Raw genomic sequence first — 23672 nt, forward strand, 5'->3', positions numbered from 1 at the left:
CCAACTATGACAATATTCTAAGAAAACAAGTCGCTGCAGTGCAATTAAAATACATTGCTCTGCCTATATTAACCATTGGTAAGATACCAAATTGAATGCGTAATCACAGCAAACTCATCAGTGTTTTTAAAATAGTCCCTCATGAGTTCCAAAGGAGGAGGGAGGGGTGTAATTTATATTTATGTTTACCTCGTCGTTGATTTTGCTCACAATAAAGTGTCACCCATAGTCGTTGAAATGTCACTCTTAATGACACTGAAATTATGAAAATGTCACACATAGCAATCTGAAACCTTGGCAGCTATGAGTGAAGGAAGCAAGCTTGATAGGCTCCTTGTAGGAAGATAGGAAGAACAAAAGGAAGGAGAAGGGTCTTCCTGTGCGAGATAAAATAGAGTGTTGGTTCCTCAAAATGGGAAAGAGGATGTGAGGGAGTCACAAAAGCTGCATGGGGTCTCAGAAAAGTACAATATGGGCTACGAGGGGCATTTATGAAAAAGAGAGGGTCTGTAGAAAAGGGGGCTCAAATAGAGAAATCAGGCTGCAGGGTCCCCACGCAAAATGGCTGCAGGGCAATGCTCCTACGTAGAAGAGAATGGTCGATGATTTAACTTTGAGATGTGAGAACAGAGGCTTGTGTTTTGCTGATTGCAACATTGTATCAACTTGACAAGACGGTCTGCCTGCTATTCATCTTGTAATTTTGTGGTGGCTTCTTTAACTCCATGTAGCACATGTACCATCTTCAAAGAGCTAGGCACACTGAAAGAGATGGTAGCTAGGGTCTTTGAGACAGCAGTCAGCAGTTCAACTGGCAGCATAGACAGGTCTGCCTGTTCTCATCTCACATTGAATTCGACCATGCCTCAATCCGAGGAATGATTATGAAATCAGTGCAAGATCAAAGGCAAGGTTGGTTGCAGAAGCAAAATAATGGGTTGAAAAAGTGGATTTACTCTCTCTCTCCCATGCATCCACCCAGAATTACCAGGTGCAAAGGTAGAGTTGGAGACTAAGGGCCAGATGTACGAAGAAGAGGCCACAATTTACCCGCAGAACTTTTGCAACCGATAAAAAAATTTCACAAAACAACCTAGGTTGGGAAGTAATATGCACAGATATGTTGGTTGGTAAAATGGTGATTCAGAGTGGGTTGTAATCCTACCTACATGAATGTTATTAGAGCACGTTTCACACCGGACTCACTCAGCTGGTGGCCATCACAGGGATCTTTACCCACGAGGGTCAGCAGATCATGAGGTCTGTGGCCTCTTTTCAATAAAGTAAACTTTTTTTAGCGCAGCAATCCCATTTGTAAAGGATAGGGATGGCATTTTCTTTGTTTTGGAAAAGTCTGAGACTTCGCAGTGGTCTCCTAGACCACTGCTCACTCCCCACTAAACGTATTTTTTTACATTAACAAAGCAGTAAGTATCCGTTGGACCCCTTCCCTTTTACAAAGAGTTTCCACCCCAATTCCAAAGCTCGAAACTTTTACATGTTTTGCATTCAGATTACAGGTGAAAAACATTAATACATCACAAACCAATTTGATATTTGGAAGGGCTACTTAAAACATGTCTCTTCCAAATACTGAATCTGTATGGGGTCACAATAAAGCAAACATTGGCAAAGTCAACAGGTTGCGCCCATGTGAGAGCTATTGTCTTTGCCAAGTCCTTTAGCCATGTTGTACAGGTGTGTGACTGCTGTTCAGCATGGCTAAAAGTTAGAGGTGTGGCGCAGAGTAAAGTGGAGTGGCATAGCGTAGAATACTGTAGAGTGGCACAGAGTGAAGTTGGATAGAGTGGGGTGGAGTGGCATGGAGTAGAGTGGCAGAGAGGGAAGTGAAGTAGAGTACAGTGGCACAGGTTGGCATTATGTGGAGTGGTGTACGGTGCCATTAAGTATTATGGAGCAGAGTAGCATGGCGTAGAGTAGGATGGAGCAGAAAGGTGTGGAATAGAGTGCCATACAATGGAGTTGCATAGTGTCGAGTGTAGTGACGCAGAGTCGAGTTGCGTACACTGGCAGAGTGCTGTAGAGTAGAGTGCCATAGAGTGGCACTGTGATGTAGAGCAAAGTGGAGTGCATTGAGTGACATAATAGTCGCATAGAAAAGGGTGGAGTAGAGTGACAGAGTGGATTGGAGTAGCGTAGAGTGGAATGGCATTGACTGCAGAAGAGTGGAGATGGCTAGAATAGAGTGTAGTGGCATTGAGTTCCACAGAGTGGAGTGGGATGGAGTGACAAAGAAGAGTGGCACAGAGTATAATGGCGTGGCGTGCAGTGGAGTAGAGTGGCACAGAGCAGAGTGGTGTGATGGAAAGGGGAGTAGTGTGGCGTGGCACAGAGAAGAGTGGAGTGGTGTAGGGTAGAATGGTGCAGAGTAGAGTGGGATGCAGTAACGTGGAGTAACATGGAGTAGAGGGCCGTCGAGTAGCATGGCATGGAGTGGTATTGTGTGGAGTGGCACTGTGTAGAGTGGCATTGTGTAGAGTGGCGCAGAGTAGAGTGCCATAGAGTGATATTGTGTGGAGTGGTGTAGAGTAAAGTGGAGTGGGGTGAAATAGAGTGCCGTTGAGTGGAATTGTGTAGTGTGGAGTGGCATAAAGTAGAGTGGAGTGGTGTAGAGTAAAGTGGAGTAGAGTAGTGCCATAAAGTAATATTGGAAAGATAAAAGGCTGAGTTCACCATACATGGATAAAGACAACTTCTAAAGCTGTGGTGCTTAACACACTGAGTTATCCCTCGCTGTACAGGTTTAATTTCATATACGGTTAAAAACGGTGTGTTTGGGAACTAAAGGGATTAAGGAACCTGCTTGCAAATAACTAACCTCAGGTGAAATGCAGTTAAGGGTTTTAATCCCAGTATGCATAACTCAGACTTTCAATCACACAATATTAGCCATTTATGTGACAATGCTTGTGGTCACTGGTGCAATAAAGAACTTAAAGAAAGTGTACGGATACTGTGAGAAAATAATTGCTACCTAGAATTTTGGTAGAGGAATGTCTCTTGGTAAGTTTTGCACTTATTTCTAGGGTTGCCACCTGACCAGTGTTGTACAGCTTGGCTGGTATAATCTCCCTGCCGGTACAAAAATTCGAAAGATCTCCTTATGCCTGATTTTCTCAGTTATCGGTACATTCTTTAATCATTATGGGCCTGATTTAGATCTCGGCGGGCGAGTTACCCATAGGATTTAAAGGGATTTATATTTCAGCGGACGGGATATAGGTCACCGCTGTTACCGAGTAGCCCAACCGCAGAGATCTAAATCAGGCCGAAAACCATGTAAGAAGAAAACAATTTTAAATGTGTTCTGTAACCTCATTAATGACACCAAAATGACAATTCAAGTAAAGAAAGACAGAAAGACTGTGTTAACAATGAATCCTGGCAATTTCATATGAAGTTTTTCTTAAGAATCATTGCAGATTGTTTAAACATGACAAGATGGCATGTATTTTTATATGTGAATGATGAGAAAGGTGCAAGCAGTGACATTATTAATGGCGCCAAAGGAGGTGCATAGGCCAGGAGTTGAAGCACATTGCGTTTCTCTAATTAAACTAAATCTATTGTCGTGGGTCAGCTGCTACAGCTAATCCAACCAACAAACATTTGCTGGAAAAGTTGTTTGTTCAGGTTTGTCTCTAAACTTGTCCAAAACTCAAACTGGTAAAGAGATTCTAGTGACCAATGTTGAATCAATCACAAATGTGGATTGCACCACCAATTCAGAGTTCCAAAATGATAATGTCCATTCAATACTTGTTATCGCAAAATTTCTTAATTCTTCCCTTCAAAATTTAGTTAGAACAACCAACGCGTTTCGTCCAACTTCCGTGGAGTTCCTCAGGGCATAATATCTAGTTATGTTCTTCAATGATTGCTGGTATTTAAACAACAACCAGAGTCAGTGACCACTCCAAAATATGTGTAAAGTACAAAATTAACTCTTGAACAAGTCAATAAGAAGTGAAATTCTGTCAGTGACATCACAGCTCTTAGCATGTGAAATGTATTCTCAACATTAATCTTGAAACACACTTACTTACTCTAGAACGGGAGGGTCTGTGTTCACTCTGATTGCCGGGTGGGATAATCCTTCGCTCTGTGTCCATAATAGCACTGAAACTTACCTTTACAAAAGCTGGCAAATTTTCATTCTATGTCAGGACCGGAGGCTAGTATAATGCTCATTTAAAGCACGCTCACCACCAAGTGGGCCATTTCCAACACCAGCTTAAAGTAAAACCTCTTAAAGGTAGAATCAGAAGACACGTCCGCTGTGCGCATAAGGTCTTCTAAAGGCACCCCTAATGAAAAAGCTTTTGAGGCCATTGACCCTCTTACTGAGTGGGCTCCAAACGCTTTGGTATAAATGCCCGCTTCCTGCATTACCCAACGTACCCATCTGGCAATGGTTGGTGGTGAAACCTCTTTGTACAGTTTTCTTAGAGCAATAAGCAGTTGTCTTTCGCCCGGAGGGCAGACCTCCACAGTCAAATCTTCATATGCTCTGAGGCATTGTACCATGCAGTTTGTGAGAGTCTTGAAATGCCAGGTATGAAATTATGCGAGTACTGGACTTGGTCTGTCTACTGACAGCAAATGAGAAAAAACTCTGCCCGAAATAGACAGGGTCCTTACTTCCGAGACAAGTCTGCATGAAACCAGACATAACAACAGAGCCAATTTGGCTGAAAGCTCCTTTGTTGCCAAAAACCTATTCCGCTGCCAGGACAAAAAAAGATTGAGTACTAGGTTACCATCCAAAGGGGCCGAATACTGAGGTTTCGGCGGATGGAAGAGATTAATCCCTCTGAGCACCCTACAGACAAATGGGTGATCACCCACTGGAGCCCCGTCAAAGGGACATAGCCCACAGAAATTGCTTAAAAAATTAGTTTATAGAGTGGTATGCACATGGATTAGATCTGCGTCCACGGGAATAACACCCCGTTGTATACACCAATGCATTCACCTAGTACCGGAAGATCGATATCTCTTGGTCGTATTGTACGACCATGCTCGGGAGAGTAGCAACACAGCGTGTCCTGAAAGGCCTGGGAGAGACCACCGTCTCCTGAAATCCTACAGGCCATAAGCTGCAGGGACCCCTCTGTTATCAGACGATGCGGAAGGAGGTCAGGATTCAACAGAACGTGAGGAAATAAGGAGAGTCGGATTGGAGAATCCCAGGAACAGTCCAGCAGGACCGGAAATCATACTTGAGATCTCCAGCACAGGGTTATCAATACTACCTCTGCCTGCGCTGTGCTGACGTCCTGGTGATCCCTGAGAAGAAAGGGAATGCATAACCTTGCTCCAAACTCCAATCCTGAAGGAAGGCGTCTGTCACCTCATCTTGCGGATCTGGTCTTCAATTGAAGAACCTTGGTAACTGGTGATCCAGACGAGATGCAAACAGGTCGTCTGAAATGGGCCCCCATCTCTCCAATATTTGGGAGAAAAACCTGCTGGTCTAACTTCCACAGACTGGAGTCCAGGAGGTGCCAGGTGTGCCAGTCTGTCACCTGGTTCGCCTGACCAGGGATGTATTCGACTGTCACGGAAACTTGGTTCTCTAGACAAAAGTCCCAAAACTTCTTGCCTATGTTCGCTAGGATGCATGACCATGTACCACCCAGGTGGTTGATATACGTTCCCTCTGAGATATTGTCCATCTTGAGGAGGAATCATTATTGAACTTCGTCCTTTGTCCAACACTGAACGGCTAATGAGCCCGCAAGGATGTCCAAACAATCGATGTGCAAAGATTGTTCTTGTGTGGACCATCTTTCTCATCTTTCTCCTGTGGAAAAAGATGCACTCCTCTCACTTGTAAGCCATATTTCAAGCAAAAGTTCACGTGCTCATTCCTCATAGCGAATCCAATCAGAACTTCAAGACACATCATCTCCCCATGGGCTGACTGGATACGTCATTAATCAGGCGTGTTCTTGTTCAAATTTCAGTCTTGTGATTTATGAAAAAAAAGTGTGCTCTTCTCTCCACGTTTAAACAGGCTACAAAAATATGCAACATAGTGAATGTCGAACGGAAACCGGATGCAGGATTTATTAACAAAGCCCTTTCAATGAAAGTTGGTAGGGAAGAGGAGCACATTTCATTCTGAGTGTTCAAGGGCAAAAACTGCAGTTAGCCGAGTCCACTAAAGCAAACTGAAATCACGTGGTTTTCTACACTGTGAAACACAATTCAGCACATTTCTACTCTTGTAAATACATGATGCCATTTTAAAAGTACAAATACATTTTCTAAATTAATGCGCATTGTATAGTGAGATTACATATTGATTAATCACATACAAGCATGGCTGTTCAACTAATTGAGCATGTTTTCACATGAAAGCACCTCCAAACTGAAGCATTCTGATCAGGCCTATGTTTTCATCTTGCTTGCGCCACAATCTGCGTGCAATTTTAGAACTCATGTCTGCAACCTTTTGTCATATAATAATGCATACGTTTTATAGATGAAATCTAAGCTCCATCAATTCACCCTTTTGAAAAATATCAAATCATTGTACCTCAAATGATTTCGACATTTATCACACTTATTTAATTTCACATGTTACATTTGTTTTAATATAACACATCATTAGTTGAGTCAAATATATGTTTTTATCTACCTGAAATATTACTACTCATCTTTAGTACACAGGTGTCTAAAAGAAAACCCTACTAAATTAGTAAGTTCTTTATCACTGGTTATTACAAAAGCTGAGCATATAACAATGTTACCTCTATTTCTAAGGCCACACAAATTTGGTCTGTAAGCAGATCATATATGGCCAAACTCAAATGTTGTACTGCAGATTTCTGTAAGTAGCTTCTTGGAACAGTTTGACAGTTCTCATTTATTGTTTCAGCAAATTTTGGCTCTTTGTCACCTGCTTGCCTTTAGGGTGGCTCAAACAGTGTGGAATCCTGTACTTTTTCCATGCATTTTGACCACTCAGGTGCTGAAAAACTCTGACAGAGCACCATCAATTCCTTGCACTTTTCCAATCCAAGCCTTTCCCTTTTATCTTCACTTTGATCAGATTCAGATGTTTCAGCTATGGGTGCAAATGATTTTTCACGGGACCACTGCAAACTTTTTGGATTCCCTTTCAGCCAGCTTTTTCCTACCTCCACTCGTAGGCCCACAGCACTAATCTCTTCTTCAGAGGCTGCATCTGACTCGTTCACCCTTTGGACACCGCTTTCATCTGAGTCAGTTTCCACTTTTTGCTTTTCCAGTGCCACCTCAGTTTTCTCTAGTGCTGCTTCAAACTCTGTGAGTTCCCTTACAGCTTGACCGACCCTCTTCTGTGGACTTTTGACCACTGCTGGCATTTTTTCTTGAAGAGGAGCTGTTTTATCAGGGGACACAGGACCATACGTGTGAGAGAGGCATGCACCCAATTTGGAAGGCCACCACATTTCACAACAGTCTTTGCCAGGATAATTTGGAACAGGCCTTTCCATTTCACAGCATCTTTCAGATCAAAGGTTTGGCACCATTCATTATGTAGATCTTGTGTAGCAGCTGCAATCTGATGAGAAACTGCACACTCCACATCAGTCAGACCTTCACGGCAATGGCAAGTCTTTTCATTAGTTGGTTTCACAAGTGCATTTGCATGTAAATACTCAAACCACTTTGGTGATGCTGAAACACAGTCTTTTGCAAAGTGTAACTCTGTGCTGCCTTTCTGTTGCTTTATTATGCTTGAAACGTCAGGCAGATGGCTAAAATCCACTCTTTGTCCAGTCTGTGGTTCTCCACTCATCATCTTTGAGACCTCATTATGATCTGATTTCAGAGAAACTGGCAATCTATACCTGGGCATCAGCTTTTGCAATAACACATTTGAGACCAACAGGATACAATATTGTGCAACTGAATTAGCATTTCTCTTTCCCAGGACAACAATGACTCCCAATTGAGAAATTATATTGCATGTTATGGTAAGGGCAATCAATCTCGAATTTAGGGCTGAGGTAACTGCTGACAGCCATGAAACTTTGACAACATAATGTATAGGAAGCACAGCATGTGCTGCTCTTAATGTGTCATTGTTACCTTTCAAATATGGGCCATCTACAAAATGGTTGGGCTGAATCAGACATTCATCAGTAAAGTCTAACTTTGGTTTCAGTCAGAAATTCATGATATTTAAACATTTAGGTTCAGTTTGATGACAAACAATTTCATTTGCTGGCAGTAAGCTAAATACATTTGAATTTAGACATTTCTTGGTCACAGTATTTTCCCAAACAACTCCACAAAGAAAGCGACCATTACAATAAGTGGAAATGCCATTATTATAAACTCACTCGTTTTCTAACAGACATCTACCACAGCTACTAAATTAAGGCAGCTGGGCATTTCTGTGACGGTGGGGTCAAGAGTCATTGGGAAATACGTCACAGACCTTTGAACGCATCCATGTTTTTGAACAGGCACTGAGAGAGCGCAGCCCTCCCTCTCACTGCACATCGGTGTATTTTCTTTTAAATAAACTTGCATTCCTAGTGCTGGGGCGCAACACCTTTTCACTTTCAACTCTAGGAATGTTTTTGTCCTTGTGTGTCGGCCTCAGTAAAGGCTTAGCCACTAGGGAAAGGTTTAGCAACCACTCACTACAGCAGCTAACCATTCCCAAAAACTTCCTGAATTCTTTCTGAATTTGAGGTGGATTAATCTGGTAAATTATTTCCACTCTCTCTGGTGACACCTTTCCAATTATGTGTCCCAGACATTCATTTTCTTTCTGACAGTACTCCTCACTAGCTTCATGCAATGGCACTGTGACATGAACTTGGCAAAAATCAATAACAGTAAGCCATTCTTCAGCACATGGAATGTGAAAAAATATATTAGCAGGATTCGGTACCACAGGACAACAACAAAAAATATGCGATTAATCTCCTGCTCTAATCTGTTCTTTTCATTTAGTTTCTGCGAACCTGTGATCAGAAAGTTACATAACTTCCAATCAATTCCATCAAAAATCCTTTTATTGGTAAAGTTCCTGCAACTGATGCTGTTTTTGAATACATGTCATCTAATTCGAATAAGACATGCTCAGCACATTTTATTAATCGGACATCCTTCTCTGTGAACTCTCTTATTTCTGCTTTTATTATTGCTTTCAAATCAGAAGGTAATTTTTCAACTGTCTTTTCGGAAAACAATGCTACAGCTGTCTCATGTTGGGCCATTTAAAAATTTACCTCCTCATCAGGAATCTGAAAATTAACATTATCTGGTGTACAGTAATCTGTGCTGTTTAATTTGCAAAACAATTGTTTTCCTGTTGGGCCTTGTTTCTGGAAATAATTCACTTTTGCTCTGGACAACTTATTTAAATTAAATTTAGCATTTTCCATATTTAGTGGGACCATTTGGGCTTGAAAAATTCCTGCCATTGGTACCTGTTTCTGAACTGACATTTGCATTTGTTTAACTGGCACTTCTTGCACCTGCATTTCTCTCTGTGTTTGCACATTTCCTACTGCTGCATCATGTTTAAATTAAAATTTCTTCTTCCAGTGCTCAAACCTGTCACAAAGATGGCAAAAGGACACTTTTTCCAGCAGTACAACATCCATACCTGAATTTGCACAAATCAAAACACCTTTATTTCCATCCTGTGGAACACCAAATCTTCCTTGAGCACTTTTTACCTCTGCTTGTGAAACATTACCCTGTACCACAATTTTATTTTCTGCAAACAGCTTATTCTGAAAACGTTTCTGTGCAATCCTTCTCTGTACCATCATAGGTTTTTCTTCAAACTCTTTTGGCTTCATTCCCTGTCCAGCACAATAGTAACCTTCATCCTTCAGGTGCCATCCTATCAGCTTTTGCTGTATGTGCACACTGATCTGATCAGAAAATATTAAACCAATAACCAACTGAGTCACAAAAAATCTTATGCTAGTGGCATCAGGACATTCTCCACCACTGTGTTGCTGAAACATTAAACACACACTTTCACAAAACTCATGCACCAATTTTAGCTCCTGTTTTGTTCTTTTAATATGTACCCAATTAACATATTTTGCTGGCACTCTGCCCTTCAGAAAAGTAATCACTGCTTCATTTTTCTCAACAAGAGAAAATGATGGTGCATTCATGCAAACATTTTTCACTGTCTCCTCACCTGGCCTTTGCACCGCAACTTTAGATTCAAACCATAATTCAGTTTGCATGGCAGTGTCAAAAATCATTTCCAACACAACTCCTTTAAAATTTCGATAAATCCATCAACTTGTGGGTACCACAGCATAAGTTTGTCTCTCAATTTCGGGAATGCGTTCAGAAATTCTGCAAGTTCACTTTTGTTCCGTGGCACATGAACATGCACTTCTCCCACCATTTCTCTCAATGAGCAAGCAAAAGCTTCTCCCTCATTCTGCTTATTATTTTCCACAACTAAATCTGGTGGTTTCTTTTTCTTATCCAGTTTCCTTGCTAGGTCTGGTGGTTTCTTTTTCTTCTCATGTTTTCTTGTGCACTTGTCTCATAATTTCTCGAACCCATTGCATTTAAAAATATATTTCGTTTCTGCAATGTGCAATTGCATTCCAGAAGGATACATTGTCTCATTTGCCTCTTCATTCATGTGTACCCTGAAGCTTTTCTGAAATGGAAAACTTCCTGGAACATTAATTTCATATTTTTTAGCCAAATCGGTAAGTCTACCATGTGTAGTTACTGCACATGTAGTTGTTTCCTTACTCAGGGAAATTCATTATTTTTCCTGACACTGGTTCACATTTTCCTGATTTAAATAGCAAGGACTGTTAATTTCTTCATGCTCAAATGTTGAATTTAAAACACTAAGCCCTTTCTCTTTTTCGGGGTCTGGGTTCATTTGTTCTCCCGTGCTTTCTATCTTTTTAATTACTGCTGCTTCCTCAAAGCAGGTTTGAAAAGTCCCATGTCCATATATATTTATTTTATCCTGGGCTGTGGGTGCTGTAAACACCATTTTTCCCCATCTTTCAATGCATGGACTGTCTGGGGTAGTTTCTGTTCAATAATCTGTGAATTCTGAGTTTCTGAAATAAACCCTGACATATTTACTCCTTCTACAACTCTTTGAAACTTTTGAGTAGGGCCCATATTAATTGGGACAGTCATAATTTGTCTAGGCACAGTCTGTGCATCTGCAGATTGTAGTTTTTTCACTGAATCAGTCACATTTAAAGCAGTAACACCTGGAGGCATCACTGTCAGTGCTGAATCAAAAGGGAGTGGGTCAATCTGAAATGTCTGCACATTTCTCTCATTCTGTATTTCTCTCTGTTCAACAGAAGCAGTAGCCACTGTAGTACTTACTGGTACACTATTTTCAGTATTTTCAATGGGAACCACATAAAGTGGTGGACACTCAGTTAACAATGCATCCATTATTTCATCCCATGAATCATTATTTATTTGAAGCTTTTTATCATCATTAATTCCCTTCTCCTGCATCTGGTGCTTTACCTTGTTATCCTCACTTGCTTTGTCTCTTGCTGCTTTTTCCCACATGCTTAAGGCCACAAATTGTGTAGCTCTAGATGGTGTCTTTCTTTCACATAACACTTCCCTTAATTTGTCAATAACTTGCAATTCAAAAGTACCATCTTTCGGAAACCTCAAAGGACCCTCTTTTTCAGTAATCGTGCACCATTGGTGAACCCACATACATGAATGTTGTCCCAAATTGGTAGACATAAAATGCACAAGTGTTCCTTCAGGAGCATCATCAATAAATAACACATTTTTCACTTTACCCCCAAACAGCTTCTTTAAACAATTCAATCTCTGCGATATCTTTAATGCAATTTATTTTCTCCAATCCTGCCGCAATTGACAGTTTCAGTCCGTTTAACTCCTGCTACTGACAGGGCTCACTACGCACCCACTGTCTCGTCCAGTGCCAACACGGCCCTTTGGGACGTCAGTTTTCCTCCTGCTACTAGCCCTCCTTTTACAAAATCTTACAGCAACCTTTTCTTACGTTTTCTTTTACTCAAAATCTGTAACGACATAAAAATGCCACCATTGTCTGCTTCGCTAACAAAGAGATAGTCTTGACCTTTCTCACAAGAATTCAGTCTTTCCCGAGAGCAGCGCTTACCTCTGCCCTACTACGGAATCATTACACTCGCCGATAAAGTAGAACTTCCCTCTAACTTACCCTTCTAGCAAGCATTAACTAACCGTTTCTCTGGAAATAAGACACCTATTGGAGACGCACTGCTCCTGAGAAATCAGACCAGAGTTTCACAATTAAGTCGAATGCTATTTCATTTACACACATTCATACGGAAAATGTAGTTTGTTCACACAGAATCCAGTCTTTCCCGAGAGCAGCGCTTACTTCTGCCCTACTACAGAATTATTACATTTGTTAATAAAGTAGCATCTACTTTACCCTTCTATCAAGCTTAGGGAACACCTATTACCTTTCCAGTGATAAGCGTAATCAGAGTCCACGTGGACTCCTGTTACTTAAGACCAAAATTTCATAGGTGGCCTTCGCTACCCATACACCTCTTTCACACAGAAATGTCCCTAACGATAACACACGGCGATGTTACCAAATCGAACCCAGACAATGCGTCGTGCAACTTCAATCGTCACACGTTTTCCCGTGTACCTACAGGGCAACAAACAATTCACTATGTGACTTCACTTGCCATAGGCCATCAACTTCCTACATCCCAGAAGTCTTCAAAAACAACATAGAACGCAACACGACTCAACATAGAATGTTAGTACATAAATCAATAAATCTGTCCTATGAAATTACCAAGTCAATCAATAAAACAAAATAAAAAAACATCAAGTCAAAATGAGCAAACTTTCATCCACAGTCAAAACCTTTACTATTTTTCAACACCACTAAAACAAACCTGCAAGCACATTAACAGCATTTCACAACCCTATTAATACTCACACCACTCCAGCAATCTCCTTCTTGTATCACCTTTGCCAGTCTTCAGGTTCTGAGCACAGGAATCAGGACTTTATCTAACTTGGGCGATTATTTTCTAGCACTAGGCTTCAAACTAACTATGCTCCCTTTGGTGATGGAACAAACCTTAACTCGGCTACCAAAAGATAAGGTTTGCTGACTCTTTATTCATTAGTCAAATATCAATCAGGTTACAGAATTGAAAAATAGGAAAAATAGCATTAATACAGAACATATTACAGTCTGCATATAAGCATCACATATAGGAAGGGAAATGTGGCGCAAATTGTCAGTCAAACTCTTAAAGAGTTTCTAAGAAAAAGAGTAAGTCTTACAAGTTTAATCAATAATTAATAATGGCAAAAATCTCCCATAAAGAGAAATAAATGCAGTTTAGCACCTAAAATCTAAATCTGTTCTGATCCTTTCAGCACTCTTTCTGCCTCGCTGAGCTAGTCTGTCTCTGTCTCAAGCTGCACCATAGCCCCCACAGAATGCAGCCCCTCCTTTTCGCTCCTCCCGTCTCTGTGTCAAGCACAGAAACTGGGCCTGGCCCTCATAAAAAATGAAAAAAAGAGGCACTCCTCTCACTTGTAAGCCATATTTCAAGCAAAAGTTCACGAGCTCAGTCCTCATAGCTGGTACAATTAGAACTTCAAGACACATCATCTCCCCATGGGCTGACTGGATGCGTCATTAATCAGGCGTGTTCTTGTTCAAATTTCAGTCTTGTGATCTATGATAAAAAAGTGTGCACTTGTCTCCACGTTTAAACAGGCTACAAAAATATGCAACACAGTGAAGGTCTAACGGAAACCGGAGGCAGGATTTATTAACAAAGCCCTTTCATTGAAAGTTGGTAGGGAAGAGGAGCACATTCTGAGTGTTCAAGGGCAAAAACTGCAGTTAGCTGAGTCCACTAAAGCAAACTGAAATCACGTAGTTTTCTACACTGTGAAACACAATTCAGCACATTTCTACTCTTGCAAAAATACACGATGCCATTTTAAAAGTACAAATAAATGTTCTAAATTAATGTGCATTCTATAGTGAGATTACATATTGATTAATCACATACAAGCATGGCTGTTCAACTAATTGAGCATGTTTTCACATGAAAGCACCTCCAAACTGCAGCATTCTGATCAGGCCTCTGTTTTCATCTTGCTTGTGCCACAATCTGCGTGCCATTTTAGAACTCATGTCTGCAACCTTTTGTCATATAATAATGCATACATTTTATAGGTGAAATCTAAGCTCCATCAGTGGCACCAGGCAGATTCAAGAAAACGGCAACACTCAGGAGTAGTTTGACACTCCTGAACGCTTCGCTGGGGCTAGGTTGTTCCACCTTCCTACTTGACTCTTCCCGTCTGTCTCCAACTCGGTGCCAATTGCGTAATGATGCAAATATATAAAGTTGAGTTCCTTTATTCAGCCCCCAGAGATGAAGCCTTGGGATATACACATCACAGAGAGAAAACAGATCCGACTCCCTGCGCAGTTTCCTTCTCCTCTCGCTCCCGTACATTCCCCATTCCATCCACATAACTCCATTCTAAGTGACTCACATGCATTCTATGCTTACCTCACCACAAACCCTGTCCTGTTGAATGCAAATGGTACCTGTGAAGTAATCAGTATTCATTTTCAAATCATCACCAAAACATCAGGAACAAACTCATCTTGTGAAGTAATCGAACACTAATTTTCAAGTCATCTTGAAATCATCTGGAACAATCACACGTTATGATGTCATCAAGTACTTGTTTCAAATTGTAGGGCAAGCTTCTAAACCTTGCTGATGACTGAAAGAGCTTGATGATGTCGGATGACAAGAAAATTACTTCTAAAGTAGTTGATTATCCAATGACTCTGGGATGGCTTCTAAAGTCATCCTGTTTGACCAGCACATCGTACTGATTGTCAGCTGCGCGTAAAACTGTTATTATCGAATCCAAACCTCTCGCTTCCCTGTAAAGTCAAGTGACGTTTTTAAATCCGGAAGCGGCGCCAAGCAATAGAACATAGGAGAGTGAAACGGTGTTGAACCACACATGGAAATGAAAAGAGGACGAATATAAACTATCATTCAAAATGACTACATCATTCTTACTGTGCTTGGTCATAATCAGAAAAGGGCCTTTCAGGTTAACTTTAACAAAGTGTGTGAAAACAGTTTAATTATTAGACATGTCTTGCTACTTTTCGTAATAATTACTAATCGTAATATAAAGTGTAAATTAGAAAGACACATTTAATAAAACATACCGTTTGGTTTAGAATTCAAGTTATAAAATAATTATGTATCACATAGGGAAATACAAATGTAAGAAATAACGATCTGCCTATTTAGTTTTACCTTAAAAGAGACTGTGCAAGTTAGGAAGCTTGAATCTTTCAAAATGGCGGCCACGTCTCCTCTTCCATACGCCAGTGTACGTCGCTCTGTTTGTGTCCCCATTTGATGACGTAATACCGTTGTCCAGTACTCTCTTAATTTTACCGAAACACTATCCCCGGTGAGGTGAAAGAACTACAACCCGGGAGAGAGAAAACCCGGGGTGGGGAGGGTTGCGCGCGGGCTGGAGATGGCGCGGAGCCCTCAGCAGGAAGATGAATAAAGGCTGGCTGGAGCTGGAGAGCGACCCTGGTGAGCTGAGAGAGCAAATGGAACAGGGGATAGATAGTTGCTTGCTTTCAACACTGTACACATTTATTACCACTTCTTGACAGGTGCTGTTATCCAGAAGAAGAGTACCGCAGTTTTAGTAGTTCTCCCGCAGTCATGAAACTAAGCCTTGCTACAATACACTCTGCCTCCTTCTCAACCCATTCACTTCAAATAGTGCTACCGTTTTCTCGCCGTTGCACGTTCTGGCATCCTACCCTCTTTTTGTCCCTATCCCCTTTTACCACTACTCGACCATCATCTCTTCACCCTCGTAGCTTAGAGTATCGTCTTTTGTTCTCTCATGTGTCCTATTTGGCTGGAAGCTTTTTTAAAGTGCCTACAGTCCCAGTGGTCGTCTGGCTTTGGTTTTAAAACTGCCTATCTGATTAAACAAGTCTTCAGTTTTTGTCTGAAGTTTAAGAATTAGGCTGAGACCCAGGCGTCCAAGGGTAGTGTTTTTTTTTTTTTTTAGATGATAAAGTACTACACAGCAAAAGGACGACCTCCTCCTTTTCAGTTGGAATTTAATGACATTAAAGCAAGAGTTATATTTGTGGCACAAGTCACTGGTCTGAGCATGCTAATTTAACCTAAGAAAGTAAATGGCTGGGTGCCGTTTCATGTCAGCTCTTGAAAGTAATGCACATGTCCTTAAACATAAATATGGTCTGCCACCGGAAACCGGTGCAGAGCTCTTCAAGGTGATGGATGACACACGATTTCTTTACCCAACTGCGAAGATACTCGTATTGCTACATACAGAATGCTTAGAGTCGTTCTATGAGTTTTTTGGCAACAGTTATATAGAGGAAATTGCATGAGTGTAGCCTCGAATTTATTGTCATGCCTATCAACGCTACGCTTTTTTTTTTTTACTACGTTTGGGGAATATGTTTAAGTTTCAGAAGCTGGAAAACGCAATTTGTTTCCATTTTATTACAATGTGGCTTGAGCAGCTCCAGATTTAGGCCAAGCATATTAAATATCATTAGCTGGTAAGGAGCAGCATTGTCCTTGCTTGCGTGCTTATCCACCTCCACATGCCTCTCTTCGCACCCTCTTACTACTGTTGTTTGTTTACTGTGGCTTTTTGCTCCTGTTTGGTACCTAGACATGTTTAACACGTTGCTTGCTGGTTGTTGTTGAAGTAAGTGGCATTGTTTATATCTTGTGCTCACGTCCTCGACTCCCTGTTCAAAGAGTGTAGTGTGTCATGCTAGACGATATTGGCAGTTGGAGGTGACCTGAAAGTGGCTAAGCAGGGTGATTTCCCCTCTTCTGGTAGGGTGTCCTTTGACTTCCACATAAACTTACTGTTGAGAGTAATGTGTCCTTCTCGTTTTATTACACATACCAGTATCAGTCCTCCAGTGTCAATCACTCGTCCCATTTTTTGGTCTCGCTTAGGCAGTGCTTGCGCTGTCTCTTCGAGACATGCTGAATCTATGATATGGGCTTGAAAAAACGCCCATCATTTTCATTGGTTCCTCTTGCTGTCCCTCCTAAAGGCCTACTTTTCCTTGGTTAAGATGCTTACTAGTGCGTCCTTTCTACTTTTGTAACCTCCCACAAGGACTGCCCCTGTTAAATGTTAATTTATAGGACTTGATGAGCACTCTTTTCTTGTTGTTGGCATGCCTCTGCTCGTGCGTGTTATCTTTACTTGCGTAGGCTGAAAGGATCCCACCCGAATCATTAACCAGTGCTTCTGCACTGATGCACATTCTGCACTTCGCTGAATGTTATTTTTTTGTTTATTTAAACTTTTACAGGCTTCGCACAAGGTTCATTTTGTTTTTGGTGCTTCCCCTGTCGTCAATCCTCCCACTCCCCCTCGCGTTCAGGGTTTCTTCTGGCCGGCCCGACTGCACAACTCTCAGCTGCTCCTGCTGGATTTTTTTTTTTATTTAAACGGCATTCCTGCCATTGTTTTAGTGACCACAACAAGCGTCATGTATTTACATTGTATTTTTTATTTGCACAGTTATACAGGGACTCAAACCCGGTTCCCCAGGTCCAAAGTCAGCAGTTGTGGAGGTTACGCCACAGTCTCTCTCCTTCTGGTTTACTTTTGCTTGTTTCATTTGTAATGCCAATAGCTCAAACAGTCACTAATGCAAGACCTATTGCGTTGCAAATGCTTGTTATCTCGGAGACAGTGTCATTTCCTTGTTGCAGACTTAATCCGTTACTTGTCGCAGTTTATGTGCTTTGCTGGGGTAGGTTACACCATTTCATTGTCACTCCATTCCCTGTCTCAGTGTTTGTTGAGTCCCCGAACCTTGCTTGCGAAGAATTCAGACACATACCCTTTCTGCTACCTCACCCTAATTGCTAAATGTATTTGCAGAGCCTGGAAGTGAAGGGGCCCGGATCCAAAACACTGATCATTTTATTAATAGCTTGGGCAAGTCAGGGTCTGAGTGAAAGTTTTCGGTAGGGAGCTAAGGATCATGCGCTGTCACTCTCAGACTTATGGCAGCCTTCTGTAGACTGTCGGTACACATGAGTTGACCCTGTGCTGCTGATGTGACAGTTCTGGTAAGGCATCCATTGCTTACACCTTATGAGATTTGCACTGTTTTGCAAGCGTGCTAGGGTGTGGTTGAGGATGGAAGCACATAATTGGCTATTTCACTCTATGGTTTCTCTGGGAACAGAGGATAGTAGCATCAAGTTGTCATTCTTAAGTGCCTAAATACACACCACCCATCGACACAACTTACTTGGTTTCATGGCACCTCATTGTTATCAAAATGCCTAAGGACCTGCATTCAGAGCCAGTGTCCTGGTCTGTGAGACACCTCTTGAGGAAAGATAACCCTTATGTAAGAGGATCCCAAAAGAACATGCGTGGGAGGGAATTGAATTTGCAGGACTGCTGAATTTCAATGGAAGTGTATGCCCTTATCAATATAAGTAGGTGTCTTGGACAGAAAGCGTGTCAGAAGGGGGCCAATATCTGAGACTGCAGGATGTGAAGTGGCAATAGATGTAGGATTTAGATGAGGATTTAGATGTCAATATGGACAGCTTTATTTGTGATATGTCAGGGATGGGTGAAGTTAGGTTTTTGTCCATTGGATGTTTATTGTTGATGCAGTTACCTGGTGTTACCTGGTAAGTGGGATGGTCTTTGGTCGCTGTGTTGCTCTGCAGCACCTGCACAGGAGGAAGTGAAGATGTGTCCGCAGCCCCAGCGACACTGAGCTTTATTTTTACATGCTGGAAATCAGTGAGTGAAGCTGCATCGAGGAGAAGACACTTGTTTCCTTCCATGACACTGTGACTTAATTTTGTGACTACTCCACTCTAGACCGTTCCACTGTACAACAATCTACTCCACTCTATGCCACAACATTTTTCTCCACTCTGTACAACTCTCTCTATGACACTCAACTGTAAGACACTCCTCTCTACGAAACTCCAAAACACTGTACTCTTCTCTACAACACTCTATGCAACTCCTCAACTCTAGTCCACTATACTCAACTCCCTCTATGTCTCTCCATGCCACTTTACTCCACTGTACACCACTCCGCTCTATGCTACTTCACTCTAGGACACACCCCTCTACTCTCTCCATGACACTCCACTCTGTCACAACACTCTAGACCACTCCATGGCAATCTCATCTACGCCACTAACATTAAGCCATAGTGAACAGTAGCCATGCTGGTGTACAACATGTCTAAAACACATTGGCAAAGCCAATAGCTGTTGCTAAGGAGATTCCTTTTGTCTTTTCCAACACTGGTTTAGCCCATGCCTACTTTCTGTTCTTTTACATCTTTCAAGCAATGCCTCCTTCCATCATTTTGTATCCTTCCTTACCACCCATGGACGCTTTAGATTCTCAGTTGCAATGTTTTATTCATCGTTCCTTCTGTTCTATCCTCTGAACCGATCTGCCTACCCTTATCCTGCTAGCTTATGTACTTTTCTTCTTGCCAGCAAAACCACATTTCCTTTTTGTCTCTTACCCACATCTCCCTTCTTCGTGATCTATTTGACATGCCTATGTTACTTGTTTTGTTCACTTAGCAATCTGTTGCATCTTGTTTCTGTTCATGTTTCTCTTCTTGTCCCCCTTTTGTTTCCTCTATCCGTCCTAAAAGTTTCTTGTACTTTCTTCAGCACCTAGTCTTAACTTGCACCGTCTGTCTTCCGAGCCATTTCTTGCACTCTTTCTGCACTGCTCTCCCCCGATTCTCAATCCGCCCTCTCTGCCTACCCATTGCTTGCACATTCTTTCTGTCACTTGACCATATTTCATTAACCTCTGCCTCTTACCCATACCTATTGCTTTTGTTTTGTCTTCCGACTATCACTGGTCCCCATTCTGTGCTGCTATGTGTCCATCGTACCTTTGTCCTCCTCATGCAGTTTCTTGCTTGAAATGGCTTACACCCTGTTTGTCCATCAATATATTCCTTATGGTGTAGGTCCATCCTTTCTACCACTCATGCTCTTTATGTGCCTGTATCATTTCTCTAGGTATTTTGCTTTGCCTCTTGTGATTTGTATCCCATTTAAATGCTTTTTCCTTCCTAATACCCTTTTTTCATTCTCAGTGCCCTTTTTAGCATGTGCATTAGTGTGCCTATGGCACAAAGTACAAGTACTGGTAGACTTTAAGATGCTGGTGTGTTAACAGGTAACTGTTTAATTTCAGATTCTTATTAACCTTTTTGTTTGTCCTTTTAGGTCTATTCACACTTTTAGTTGAAGACTTTGGTAAGTATGAGTTCCACAAGACTACTGGTAATGCTTATCAGGATCCCTTTAGGTTTGGTGATCAAGATACCATTTTGGAGCAGGTTTTCTCATCGGACAAGAGCATGGTAGCGAATAGGTTTACTGTGTGACTGCTTGTTAGAAGAATGCACTTCAAACCAAGGGGAAGAACATGTTAATTCCTGACACTCCATATCTCGGTGATTAAAGGTCACCTACCTATTTGCCCGGTGAACCTTTGCAGCCAGGTCTGGCATCATCTGTAATGCCTCGAAAGGTTCATATTTGTTTTGCTCACTATGCAGGAGGGGATGTGGTGGCCATCTTGCAGGATCAGAAAAACTGCTTTGAGACCTTAGCACTTATACAGGATATGGCAGTGGTCACCTTCGAGGTATGTTAAGTTGGTCTGGAGAAGGCACATATCTTTGGGGAACCCCAGGGAGCTGCATTTTGCACATTGATGTATACACATTTACACCACAATCCTTTGGTCATCCAGCTGTTGTAGATGGCTAGCAAAAGGGCAAGGGTGACAACCAAGCATGCCGTGTACCCATTGTGGATAGTTTAGCAAAAGTAGAACAATTTATGAGAACAGTGTTTTGGCTGACACAGGCTCTGTAGACTCAAGAGTTTTTATGTGTTGGATCCTCAACAGCACGTCTGATACTAGATGACAAGAAGTTACAGGAAAAAGGAGATGCTTTACATCTCTGACATACCATAGATGGGACATGGACACGCTTTGAGGCAGGCAAAGTAATGCCAGAGGACCTATCTGAGAGTCATTCGTACATAATTCAGGAAGTGTGGTTGACCTTAAAGAATCAATTTAATCTGTGTATGTAGAGCCTTCCAGAGTGGATTGGGATAGGTGATTGGAGGAATAAATGCAGTGCTTTTTTCTAACTTTGTTTGAAAATGTGGGTACAGTCAAAGGCATTCAGATTAACAAATCTTACTTGCAGGTCACCCTCCTGAGGCAGCCCAGATGAATTTGCCTCAGAATGCGTTCTCTGTATGCATACATTGAGATACAGTGATTGTACTAAGCAAAGTCAAGGTGCAAGAAGAATGGTGTGATAATTATAGTGGGCTTTTATTTGACCCAATCTCACAATTGACATGCATCCATCATCGGAAAGTCTTGCGTGTAGAAAAAAAAAGTACCAACGGGAAAAGAGCATTACCTCTCCTTTGCTCTTACCAACAGAGTTAGTGTATTAAATGAAGGAAAATATTCAGTTTTTGGAAATAACCAGAAAGGCGATGCATTATTTGATGGCATTAAGGAACTTGAAAGCCTGACTTGGGCAACTTATTATTGTACTGGCCCATATGGCTAGGGTTATTGATGAAGGGAGGGACTGTTGTCACATCTCTGAGCTGGTTCTGTTAAGGCATTAAAACTCTTAGAAAAAAATAAGTTTGGGGGAGGCACAAATAGGATATTTGGAGAATGCCAGGGCTGACGTAGAACACAACATTGGAGTTTGACCATTTTGTATAAGAATTTCTCTTTGGAGGGTTAGTATTGAGCAGGATTTTCATACGATTGTGAGCACAGCATACAATTCCTCCACGTGATGTTACTCAAAGCAGCATCGCTTTGAGCAGGATCACTTTGAGCAAGATCACTTGGAGGGATTGTGATGACAGTAAAAAGAAGTCTCCCTTTGGGAAGTCTATAGTCCATACTTGTATGTTCCTCCATCACTTGCTCAAGCTGTCATCAAGCTTGGTACCTAACTCCGCATCTACAATTAAAACCAGTACCACATAAGTGTCAAAATGGAGAGAGCTTTAATGACTTGTTCATCAGTACAGTATTCATTTTATAAATCACACATATAAAAAAAGTCAAGATTTATTTGGTAATCCTATTGACATAAAAAAAGTTAAAAAACATTGACTTCACATTGATTCGAAACATAACTATGATTCGAAACATAACTATGTATATATATATATATATATATATCTCCCCATATTATGGCAGAAAGGAAATAAAATTTGAAAAGTGGAAGAAAGAAATAAGAGGAGAGAAACGAGTAAGATAACACACGTATGTCTATTCCAATTAAACTAATCTGTTATAATTTAAGCAAGGTGCATGATGTTTCAGAATAATAATCATCTGTTGTATTTCAATGTTGAACAGGTTTAGTACACAATACATCGACGTGTTTCGCTGGAATATGTACATAATAGAAAGCTTCTTCAGGACTAAGCATAAACTACTATTGGTCAAGAATGATCAGCACGCATAATTTTCAATTTTTAAACATATGATGTTTACCAATTGAATCAAAGGATGCATAGACTTCATTCACATGTAGATCTTTTTTTTTTTTTAAAGGAATTTCTTTATTTAAATTTTCTTAAAATTTACTTTCTCAATGTAGCCAATGTGTTTCATCCTTTACATGAGACATCTTCAGGGATACAAAATACATACAATACACACACATAATTAAAATCAATTCACAAAATTGTGAACTTACAAATAAAACCACAGTTTCACACATACTACCATACCAATTTTGTAATCCTACATTTTCAAACCTTGATCAATCTTTCTCAATAGATCATCCATTATATACATCCCATCTGTTAATTAATTCATTTTATGCAACAGCATCCTTCCATGGTGTCCGAGGCTAAATTTTAATTCTTTTTCTGTTTGTCCCAAATTAGATTTGAACAAACGGTATTTGATTTGCATTTCGATTCTACATGATGAATGTATCAATAATTCATAGTTATACCATGGCTTGCATTCTTGTAGATCTATTTCTGAGAACATTTCCTTAACACACATTCATTTTTTCTTTTTTTGTACATCGCAACAAATCGCGTTGTTTTGCGTGTTTTAAAATAACAATTGACATACTTTCATGGATTAAAGAAACATCCCACAATTTATGCACTATAGTGTGTTGCTAACGCCTAAGGACCACAGATACCTAGTTTATTTATTTCCCAAAAAATCTCTGTCCAATTAGGAAGTCCTATCATCACTCCAAGACATGCATGTATATTTGGCATACACATACCTCCCAGTGCCAAGATACTGCAATAGATGAGCTTTATCGGAGAGTGACTGCGGAACTGTACAAATTGGAAGATTCCCACCATAATATCAGTAAATGCAAACATCATAATCTATAAAACAAAAAGGATATATTGCATGACTTGAGGGTTGACAAAAATATTGTGATACGAGTAGCAGGTAAGGGGCGGAACAGTGTCCTGATT

The 23672-nt window shown here is 40.9% G+C and overlaps 1 protein-coding gene across 1 annotated transcript in view; it reads left to right on the plus strand.

Annotated features, from left to right (window-relative positions):
• Positions 1 to 15459: 15459 nt before the first annotated feature.
• BAP1 (BRCA1 associated deubiquitinase 1) overlaps positions 15460 to 23672 on the plus strand; it is a 196315-nt gene continuing 188102 nt past the window's right edge. The window contains exons 1-2 of the mRNA XM_085625184.1: positions 15460 to 15653; positions 20382 to 20411. Of these exons, the coding sequence (XP_085481310.1) occupies positions 15617 to 15653; positions 20382 to 20411 (67 nt within the window). The 5' untranslated portion in view covers positions 15460 to 15616. The remainder of the gene's footprint in view (positions 15654 to 20381; positions 20412 to 23672) is intronic.

The sequence above is a fragment of the Triturus cristatus genome, chromosome 9, assembly GCF_964204655.1.
Source record: "Triturus cristatus chromosome 9, aTriCri1.1, whole genome shotgun sequence".
NCBI lineage: Eukaryota > Metazoa > Chordata > Amphibia > Caudata > Salamandridae > Triturus > Triturus cristatus.